The 11,322-nt window shown below is 34.1% G+C and overlaps 1 protein-coding gene across 1 annotated transcript; it reads left to right on the forward strand.

Annotated features, from left to right (window-relative positions):
- The first annotated feature begins 102 nt into the window (after window positions 1-102).
- Window positions 103-10,084, forward strand: LOC135134942 (protein HBS1). Its single transcript, XM_064063850.1, has 8 exons — window positions 103-312; window positions 367-536; window positions 590-782; window positions 2,522-2,853; window positions 2,902-3,466; window positions 9,317-9,384; window positions 9,441-9,746; window positions 9,797-10,084. The coding sequence occupies exons 1-8, from the start codon at window positions 270-272 to the stop codon at window positions 10,052-10,054; spliced, it is 1,935 nt and encodes a 644-aa protein (XP_063919920.1). The 5' UTR covers window positions 103-269; the 3' UTR covers window positions 10,055-10,084.
- The last annotated feature ends 1,238 nt before the right edge of the window (window positions 10,085-11,322 follow it).

The raw sequence follows: 11,322 nt of genomic DNA on the forward strand, positions 1-11,322 counted from the left end.
GGAAGTTTACAGAGAATTGAAGTGTCGTTTCTAGTTTATTCTGTATACCGCGTTGCATTATCTCACGAATTGTGTGTAGATTCTTTATCCCATAAAAGACAAGTAGTTCACTTGTACTGACGTAACGTCAACAACACTACAAAAAAATCCGTCAAAATGTCGCTCTGAGAAGACGGTGTAGAATAAAACAACTCGTTATTTCATTATAGTGTATATTTGAGCATGTATTATATTTAAAAGTGTAAATATTCACATTAATTTCGGCAAAAATGTCACGACACCGCGATGTCCGAAATATGGACTACACAGAAGGTACAGATGTTCGTCAATAATCATGCTTAGCTCATGTTATGATTTATTTTGTAGATTACGACGGTTACGATGATGTTTATGGACATTCTGTTGATGATGATTACTATATTTCACCAAGTAACAGGCAGTTTATTTTTAATCGAGAAAATTCAAGAGATCAGCCGAAAATAGGAGAATTTATTCGTACTGAACAAGATATTCAAGAGGAAGATGAGTCAGAGTTGGTATGAATGGTTGATTTTAACCATTTGTCTTTGCTAATTAATATCAATTGCAGGCGACCGATTTATCAGATTTAGATAAAGCGAGATTAGAATCGTGCATAGAACAAATTAAAAATACTTTAGGACCACTAACTATTTCAAAAAACGAATTGGCAAACATTGTAATTTCAAACAGTTATGACGTTGAGAAGGCCACCAATACTATACTTGACATGAAAAATGTGCAGACAGAACGTAAGGAGAAAGGTGAAGATTGCTACAATATATTTTAAATATCTTATTTATTTTTTCTTTTTCTTTTTCTGGAAGGTAAGGTGTTACACACGGTTCTTCAAAATTTTTTGTGCCAAGATTGAATGGTGTAAATTCAAATTTCGAGTCACCTGTATTGAGACATGATAAATTTTCCGCAAAACGATTTAATATCCCTTCTTTAAGTAAATTTGCGTCTAGTGACAACACATCGTCAAAAACATTCACAGTACCTAAAATAGGAGATTTTTCTGAGAAAAAACCAACTGATTCATCTGCTGGTGAAAGCAAAAAATTTAATAATCTTTCTGATTTGGTATCAAGTCACTTAAGTAAATCTCTAAAACATAAGCTTTCTTTTGACTGTACTAACCAAATCGATAAAATAACTCATAACGTTGATAATTTAAAAATTGTTCAACCTGCCGCATCAGAAGTAGATTCTGTATCAAACCAATATCAGATAGATTTATCAGTGGCTTTGAAACAATCACCTAGTGCACAGAGTTTACCAAGTAAAAGCAAACACGAATTGAAAGAAGAAAAATTCGAAATTCCTTTTGTTGATTGTGATGTTGAATTAGAGACCAAAACTGTTCTCAAGTCTTGTTTTGATATCAAAGATGTTTTAAATGTGTATCTAAACAACGTGAAACCAGTTTCACACTTTGGAAAAGTTTTGTGCCTAAAGTACAGAAGACGTTGCAAGATAAAAATTAAAACTAGTCATGCTGTTAGGAGAAGTTTGTCGAGATTTAATTTTTCTACTCCTTCACCTGACGACAATATTATGAAACATTTGAAAATTTGACAAATCATCTTTACATGTAATTATTGCATAGTAAATGTTCAAAATGACAATTCACGGTGTAAATTTTGTGGTAGGTAATAATATTACATTAATAAGAATTATTTGTACAAATTTAAAGGGTATGGAAATAAGTAATTACATATTTTTATAATTAGGGTAATTCAGGTTTTGTGTAGATTTAGTCAATTAAATTCCACGATCTCTTCGCTCATCTTGAAATGTACAAATTATTTAATAGTGAATGTACCGACTCGTACATAACTTATGACTAGGGCAATGCTAAAATATGACTTCATTGATAATACATTTTTTTGGCTTGCCTATGATTGTAAAAACTAGTTAAACACATCACGGTTTTTAGTATATTTTGATTATAATGATATAACTGTACATACTGCCGTATACGTAACAAAGTCGTATATATTCAGTTAAATAAAAATTGTTATTTGATCTCCAGAAAAGATGATTATGTCTTCAAGAATATTGGTTTGTAAAATGTCGATTTAGAACAATGTTCGTATTGTTTTTGAAATTTTTAATGTAAGAGGTTTAACATATTTACCGTTTGAAATTATGTTCATTAGAAATCATAAACATGATTGGGTCACAAGCAAATCGTTTTTATAAACAACTTGTACATCAATTTTGACCTAGACTTTAATGATTAGTAAAGTTTTTTAATTATAACTTGGTGAATGGTAAGTTGTTCAGTGTTTAAAACGAAAATTGTTAAACAATGTTGTGCATATTTCTGAAAATTATAATTAAGTAAATGGTTGGTAATATTATTGGATAGGGTACATAATATTTTAACTTTAAGAAAAAGTAAAAACGTGTAATTCACCGACATACTTCTTTTATATCAATCTCTTGTAAATTAATTGCACACGAAAATCTTAAGTTTTATTCGTCGGTTTTAAAGTACCCAGCATAAAAGTGGTGGCATCTGGTGGAAAGACAACTACAAACGTAACGAAGGGTTTCGATATAAGTCAGAAAGACACTGTAAAACTCAACACAACCCCACGTTCTCAATCACCTGCTTCTGGTAGAGGCACACCCGTAATTTCTCAAACTGAAGCAGTTTCGGAAGATTCGAAAGTTGGCAAGACCAAAGAAAATAAAATCGACATCGAAACTCAGTATAAGAAAGAACGAGGAGAATCAAAAGAACACTTATACATGGTGGTGATAGGACATGTGGATGCTGGAAAATCAACGCTAATGGGACATCTGTTATACGACTTAGGACAGGTTCGTGAAATGACTTAAAAATAAATTTAGTAACTTTACATTACTTAGGTCAACCAAAAAACAATGCATAAGTACGAACAGGAAAGCAGAAAGCTGGGAAAGCAAAGTTTCATGTATGCCTGGGTTCTGGATGAAACTGGAGAAGAGAGGAATAGAGGTATTACAATGGATGTTGGTCGCTCTCAATTCGAGACAAAGACCAAACACGTAACTCTATTGGACGCTCCTGGTCATAAAGATTTTATACCTAATATGATATCAGGGGCAGGACAAGCTGATGTGGCATTATTAGTAGTTGATGCGACTAGAGGGGAATTTGAAACTGGCTTTGACTTTGGAGGCCAAACAAGAGAACATGCTCTTCTTGTCAGATCTTTGGGCGTTATTCAATTAGCCGTGGCCATCAATAAACTGGATACAGTGTCGTGGTCGAAAGAACGGTTTGATGAGATTTCCCAAAAACTTAAAACTTTTCTCAGACAAGCTGGATTCAGAGAAGGAGACGTGACTTTTGTTCCTTGTAGTGGACTGACTGGACAAAATTTAACGCAGAAGCCGACTGAAAATGAGTTGCTTACGTGGTATAGTGGACCATGCCTATTGGAAGTGATTGGTAAGTTTTGATTCTTCAATTTCCATGCAGTACTTGGATTTTTTTTTGTTTTGCACAATAGACAACAATTCAGTATTAACATTTTTGTCAGTTCGGCATATTGACAAACTTTCAATACAAAAAAAGTAAAAATGATCGTTATAGAATAATAATAATAATACTTCAACACTAAGAAATCCCATTATCTTTGATCTTTGCCTTCTGGTAAGTTTTCTCTTTAAACACGAATTTAACTTATCGATTTTGCTAATGTCAGTATTTTTTTGAGCGATAACATTAATTTGAGCATAGAATGGGTACTCCAAAGAAGCATATTGTTTCGGATCGGAAATTCGGTTTTTAAATAACTTCGCCTCTCGTAAAAGTGCCTCACACTCTTGTCAAAAATCTGAGCTCGGGAATCATGCTCAAGTGGCCTAGCTACCAAAACCATGTATTACTTTTCACGCCCCCGCATAATCACATCGCACTAATCTCTTTGTCTAGATTTTGTTCCCCAAATATAGACGAAAATTGCCTTACCAAATATGAGGATCTTCGAGCCAATCAACTCATAGCAATAGCAATTAATGTGCAGTGTTCGCATTTTCGTTCATTACTGATCTGGCGGCAACAAATTAATTGGAAATGCATTTTTATGCATTCTTCACACCATTCCCACTGACCAAATCCCTAGGATACGAAATTGGACTTTATCAGTTCAATTCAGTAGGCTCGGCCATCCAGTGAGTGTGTGTCTAAGATCATTCTTGTTGCTAGTAGGGTTAGTTAATCTCTAAATGTAAACCTAAAGACCGTTTACGACTAAGCACTCGAGTTACCACTCCTCTAGGTTTGAAACTATCGCTAAACAGTGGCGGAGTGTGTCCAACAGGGGCGGCTGGTCAGGGGCGGCAGGGTCGGCCACGCCGTACCAGTCATTTTAAAATACTTAGTAAGCGTTGAAATTAGAAAATAAAAAAAGAAATAAAGTTTGAATGTACGTTAGGATAGATCATATATATTAAAAATATATTTTATTATATTGTAGGTACAAAATAAAGCATTTGTCGCTAATTTTAAATGCTGATAAACACGCTTTGCCGGCGAGATTTCGGCACGCCGTACCCAGGAATGCATTATGCTCGATGTTTCGACTTCGTAGCAGCTTACGGTTTCATCGTTCCCTTTGTCTAGTACACTGTAGTAGACAAAGACCTGGCGGAACGTATGTTGTGCCAGGTCCGGCGAAATCCTCCTTCGCCGTACCCAGCAACGCGAATTTAGTTTTTAAAACGCTTAATATTTAAGATAGCTAACCAAATTACAAAACAATAACGGCTTCGATGTTCTTCAGTGCATCCTATTTTTTTTTAATAATAATAATTGTCGATTTAATAATACATTTTCCTGTGTATGAATAATAAACGAAAAAAATTACATTAAATTATCTAAAATTTTATTTTTCGAACATAACTTAGCTACAACATAAATGCGCTTTTTCTGTATTTTTAGCATCTAAGCGTTTTCAGATATTTCAGAAACGAATTTAAAGTTTTAAATCGTTTTAATTTTTCAATTATTCAATTAATTTATTTGACAATTTGTCATATACATTAAAAAAAAATAAATGTAAATGAAGATAGTTAACAGTTGGTACTTTTATTATTACTTTTTTTATATTTTTTAACTGCATGTCATTATTTAATTATTATTATTTAATTGTGGATGTCCGGGGTCGGCAAGCCGTATAGCCGCCGGTCGACGCGGAACTCAGTAAAAATAATGTTTTCGGTGGTTCTCAATTAATGATAAAGCAGAACAAGTAGAATTAAGGATTAATAGTATTTGGAATCAAACTGACATTGTCAATTTCCTATAAAAAATTATTTTAACAGGTCGAAACATTTGAGATGTTTTGTACATCCTGGCACGTAAAATGTCAGTGGTTAATGAGTAGCAGCCATACATTACGAAAATATATAACACCAAGGTGTAGACTCAAAATATTTGGCCGACCCGGAATTTTGACCCACCAGCCGCCACTGGTGTCCAAGATCGTTTACTGTTGTGACTAATGCAACTAATCCAACAGATCATCGATCCTCCGTATCGGTTCATTTTCCTGCTATATTCGGGCCCTCCGTACCGTACTGGAAGAGTCTGTTCTTTGCGGTGCTGGCCTCATTTTTTCTCGCTCAATCAACCCCCATTGACCTTCTGTTATATTTTGTACATATTGCAATGGTAACAACCATGTTTGTTTTCTTAAGCTAGCTTAATCTTCATGTATATTATCATTTACTATGGTGTGGGCGTAATCATGACGCAACTTTAGGAGAAAATAAGTTAACTCGGTATGACTCGTTTAACTTGTATGTATTACTGGCGTATTAATAGATCCTGTGAAAAAAAATTGAAAGGCCCCCTGAATTCTCATCTAACCTGCATCTTTGTGTAGATGGCGCGATAAATCCGCCAGCTCGACTAGGAACCGCGCACTCCGCTTCCACCACGTGTTTTTGTGTTATTTAACCTCAATTCCATTTATATGTTCAATTCTGATAACTCTGATATTAACGACAACTGAACAAGTGTTAAAGTTTCAAAAAGAGCAATAAACAACATTTAAATTCGCCATACAATCTTGTAAAATTGTAAACAACAAATAATTCTTATCTGAGATTAAAAATTGGACATCAGACAATTTATATGATGCAAACATGAATCAACAAAATATTTACAAAATAAAAAAAACTACCAAAGATTTATAAAAACAAAAGATCTGGTGTGAAATAAACTTGTACAGATAAAATATTGCGTGAGTTTAGAAACTACAGAGCATGAAAGTTTACGTTCAATTTAAATTAGACAACAAAGAAAATTACTGAAGTTAAAATTGTGAGATAGAGAAATTGTATGAGGTGAAAAATTGCAAAGCTAACAAAATTATTATTATTATTATTATTAGGAAAAAAAAAAAAAAAAAAAAAACACATGAGATTAATATTTGCCACACTTTATCAACGATTCAAACAAATAGTTTACATTATGTTCAATGATGCCTTGATCCAAGTGATTGGTTACTTATAACAATTTGTTTTGACGGTTTATATTGTGAACTGTTTACCTCAAACAAAGCAACAAAACACATGATAAATAAACACAAAAATATCCAGTCAGCGTTGCGAGGAGTAAGCGTCTCGGTGATGTAATTTTTAACGATGCGAGGAAATGCCTTGGCGATGTTCCACGTTGCGAGGAAATGCCTCGCTGATATGACGTAGCGAGGAAATAGTTCTCGGTGATGTGATGGTGATATTCCTCCTTCAGTGCACGATATTATGAATTTTGTTGATTTAACTGCCATTAATGAACTATTAGCAATCTTGTGTGAAGTATTTAAAAAGTGTTATAATGTAACACTTCAGTATTGGCATCTAGAAACGTTATTCGTAATTAGACATACAAAATCAAACGAGTCCTGACTCAGTGAATTTCATGAAATCTCCTAGCAAGTGTTTGTCTAAACAAATCTGATGTCTGTTAAATTGTGCTAGAACGAGTTAACGATTAAAATCCTAACCTGATCGGTGAATTTACAACCAATAAAACAAATTTACAATACGTGTAGTGTCGGTCGAAAATTAGCATTTTTTCCGATTAGAAAGCCGCAAGAATTAGCTGCGCGTGTTGGGAAAAATGGTGGTGTTGTCGTCGTTACGATTAATTGTCGTTAAACAAAGGCTTTCTCCCTTTTTTTAACTACCAAGCCAATTAACTTAACCTAGCTAACTTACAGCGTCTTTTTCACCATGCTCCCACACAGAGACGCTTTCACCTCGCTACGAAGACGCCATCTTCTACCAAACCGCCCTCTTCTAACCAACCCTCTAACTAAAATCTCAAGCGGACTACACACTACCCAAAAGCGCTAAAGTGCACATGGTTGCCTATGTTTAACGATTTTTTTATTGAGTTTTTTTTCTCAAATTCAAATTATTCAAATGCGATTTCGCGCCGCTGTTAATTAATTTCAGCGCGAAATTTTGATTCAAATTCGGTCACCACAATCCCTATGGAAAATCATCTCTCATGTTGTAATTTACGCTTCTCACCTTTCGAAGAGGCTCTTCACAGGTCCGGGACCTAAGGGGTAGATTTTGAACGAAATCGGAAAAAAATTGGGGCACTTAGTAAATGAACAAAATTTAGAACAGAGGCATCAGGGTCCCCACAATATCTTCTGTCAATCTTTGAATTTTTTTGAATCTACACTAATTTTCAAAATATTTGGTTCCGTCATCGTCTTACATTATTTCATAAATCATAACTTACAGAGGTATTGCACTAGGGTCCATACTTTCTCGACCTTCCATGATCCCCTAGAGAATAAAAAAATAGGTCTCCCGTTTCAGTCTGTCTGTTTATCGTCTGTGTTGATTTCTATTAACGAATAATTTTAGGCACTTCAATTGTTGTCACATATTATGGTGTAGAGTAGATGGTAAAACACTAACCAGAATTAGCCTAATCATTCACATCAATAATTTGATGATGTCACCTCATAATTTTGCATAGTAAATGCTATTTAAATTTTATAAAATAACATCCTCCTGTACTTGTGGGTTACGAATCCGCTTTAAGTTTTTAACCTTGGGCATCCAGAATTTCACAAGTAAATCAGAATTGTATTACGACATTTTATAGTACAGCAACCGGTCATAGTCTTAGAGGTTAAAGTGCTAATAATTACGCGAAAGTCCCAAGTTTTTCTAAAAAATTGAATTTGTTTAATTGTACTTCAAAATCTCGCCTCTTTCTTGCCTAACTATATAAATTATTTTCTGAAATTAGCAATAATTCTTCATTTTTACTTTCCGAGTGTAAGATAAGGCACGTTACCCTAATATACATATAATGCTTTTATTGTCTGGATAATTTTTTGTGGCATTTTAACACAATTTCCTAAGTATCTCCCAGAGAGCATCTTGGTTTATGCTATTAAATGTTTTTGCAAAGTTGACGAAAAGTATTACAATTGAGTCTCTCCTCCAAGATTATTCATGGTGTTAATATTTGATCAATACATTGACCTGCCTTTTCTAAAACCAGTTTGCTACTTCCTGAGCAATTTAACTATTTTTTCACTAATTCTGTCATATGTAACACGTCTTGTTCGTTAAACGTAGAATATGAACGTCCATAATCACAACCGGTGGCGTGTCCGCTTCGAAGATGACAAGTCCTCGGATCAATGCCGGGCCGCAACTTTTTTTTATTTACCAAATTAAGAACGGTTGATGACATCATAACAAAGGTTTGTTATGGAAAACTCACTTGAAACATACGGATAACATGCTTCTTTACCTGTAGTTGAATACCTTTGTTGGCGTTGTCTGTCAATGTTTGGATGGGACTGCTGTCCTCAATTTGTCGTAAATTAAAGTCAGTATAAACTTTAGGAACTACTTTTTGTCACAGGGTGTGGAAATAATATAAATGCATGGATCTATGCTGTAATTATTTAATTTTTGACACTGTGACGCGATGTGTCAGTTATACAGTAAATACCTTTTGTAACTGTACAGGTAGTGTCTCACAGCCAACTCTAAGTTGTTTTTTGATCGCACGGTATATAGTTTGTTAAATTTTAAGTTGTCTCAACAATTTTCGTTTAACTGAATCGTTAGAAAACTAGTGTTAATGCTACGCTACCAAATTAAGAGAAAACTTTAATAATATTAAATAGTTTGTGTTTGCTGATATTTATCTATATATTTTACTAAGTTCTAATTAATTTGTCTCTTGCAAAATGAAAAAAAAAATTAATATTTCCAATGAGGGTATACTTAATAAAATTCTTTTTAGATAATTTTCGCACACCCGATCGCCCTGTATCTAAACCATTTAGACTATCTGTCAACGACATATTTAAGGTAAAGTGAAGCTTTAACAGTGATGAAATAATTATTAATAAATGATCTTTGTTTAGGGTACGGGTTCTGGCTTTTGTGTCTCAGGTAGAGTAGAAACCGGCAGCTTAAACGTTGGAGATCGAATTATGGTGTGTCCAAACCGAGAACTTTCCGTAGTAAAATCACTCTTTATCGAAGATTTATCTCAAACAGTTGTTTTTGCTGGCGATCAAGCAACGGTTACATTGTCCGGCATAGAAATGCAAAATGTTTCTATCGGAAACGTCCTATGTGACCCGCAAAATCCTGTTCAAGTTTCATCCAAATTCCAGGCACGAATTGTTGTTTTCAATTTGACTATCCCGATAACCAAGGGATTTTCGGTAAGTTAAATTTAATTTATTGGATAATGAAAATGCAGCCTTCCTCTTAGGTGATTTTGCATCATCAATCTTTGGTGGAACCCGCTGTTGTCAGGAAGTTGATATCTCAATTGAATCGCAGCACGGGAGAAGTAGTCAAAAAACATCCAAGATTTTTGAGCAACAATACAAGTGCCATAGTCGAAATTCAAGTTTCAAGACCAATTGCGCTTGAATTATACAGTGACTGTAAGGAGTTGGGAAGATTCATGTTGAGGGTAGGCGGCGTGACAATAGCTGCTGGGCTGATCACGAAGATTGTATTGTAAACTTAAGAAATAAATGTGCTAACATTTAAAGTGGTGTTCTTAACTTTTTTTTACTTTTGTGTGTTTTATGCAACATATTGTGATAACCCAATCTTCCCGCCTCTAATTGACCTTGAAAAAGTTTGAAAGGCCCGCGAAAAATTTAAAAATTCAAAATTTGGCCTTGACTGTGATCGTGTAACCATGGCCGACTAGTACATATAAAGATTATGGCCTGTCCAGAGGTACATAGATAAATAATACTACGTAAAATAGAATGCAAAGTCGGCTGTAATGCGTGTCCCAGGTTTGTGTCTTATGTACCGGCCACATAATAAGAGATAGCACTGATAGCAGTAAAGTATTTTTTTCCAAAAATTACTTGGCGACAACTTCCACAGCCAATTTTAAGAAACAATAAAAAAACTAATGTCATTTATGATTAGTATAAAAGTGTCATTTGTGTGATTATACGTGATAACAAAGCGTAAAATATGAAACTATGCAGTGTTTTGAAATGTCTAAACACTAAAATTATTAAACGCCATCGTTTTCCCAACCCCTACAAATACAACGAGCGTTTTAAAATTTGGTTGGAACGGACAGGGAATCCAAATTTAGGCAAATTAGATCCCATGAAAATATATAAAAATGGATATTTTCTTTGCGATGTACATTTTAAAGAAACGGATTTTGGCCCCAATCAAAAACTTAAAAATACTGCTATTCCTACAATTCAAATTATGCATGGTAAATATTTGTGTGCAAGTGAATGCCATAGATAATCTTTACAATAATTTCAGATAATATGAACGACCCCGAAAGACACACCCATGATCCCGTAAACCCTATTTCTATACTGGATTCTCAAAAATTTTGTACTGAAGTATCTCGAAATTCCAGAGAAACCCTAAACGAAACTTTAAACCAAGAATCTTCTCGAATACTAAATTTACATTCAAATTCTAGGAATATTGCGCGTACAGCCCGTAGAAACAAAATTAAGGTAGCTTCGTATCGCCAACGATTGAAATTATACTCCAAATTTGAAGTAAAATTAGAAAGCAAAATTTTAAGTCAGAATGCTATAAATTTTTGTTTATCACAATTAAAAAGACGAAATGTCAAACCAAAGGGTCGCAGGTTTACCACTGAAGATAAATTATTTGCATTAATGTTTTATAAACAGTCTGGGAGATGTTATAGAAAAATGAGACAGATTTTTGCACTGCCTTCACGTCAAACAATTATGTCTATGTTGAACAAAATTCCAGTAGACGTTGGTATAA

This window comes from Zophobas morio, unplaced genomic scaffold (assembly GCF_036711695.1).
Source record: "Zophobas morio isolate AGI-343-1 ecotype UQ-CSIRO unplaced genomic scaffold, CSIRO_AGI_Zmor_V1 ptg000024l, whole genome shotgun sequence".
NCBI lineage: Eukaryota > Metazoa > Arthropoda > Insecta > Coleoptera > Tenebrionidae > Zophobas > Zophobas morio.

What these genes read in the sequence shown, in the direction of transcription:
- LOC135134942 (XM_064063850.1), top strand. Translation starts at nt 270, where the DNA reads ATGTCACGACACCGCGATGTCCGAAATATGGACTACACAGAAG. An exon ending in GACAGAACGTAAGGAGAAAG is followed by an intron (nt 783 to 2,521) that starts GTGAAGATTGCT and finishes TCGGTTTTAAAG; the next exon opens with TACCCAGCATAAAAGTGGTG. An exon ending in CTGTCAACGACATATTTAAG is followed by an intron (nt 9,385 to 9,440) that starts GTAAAGTGAAGC and finishes ATCTTTGTTTAG; the next exon opens with GGTACGGGTTCTGGCTTTTG.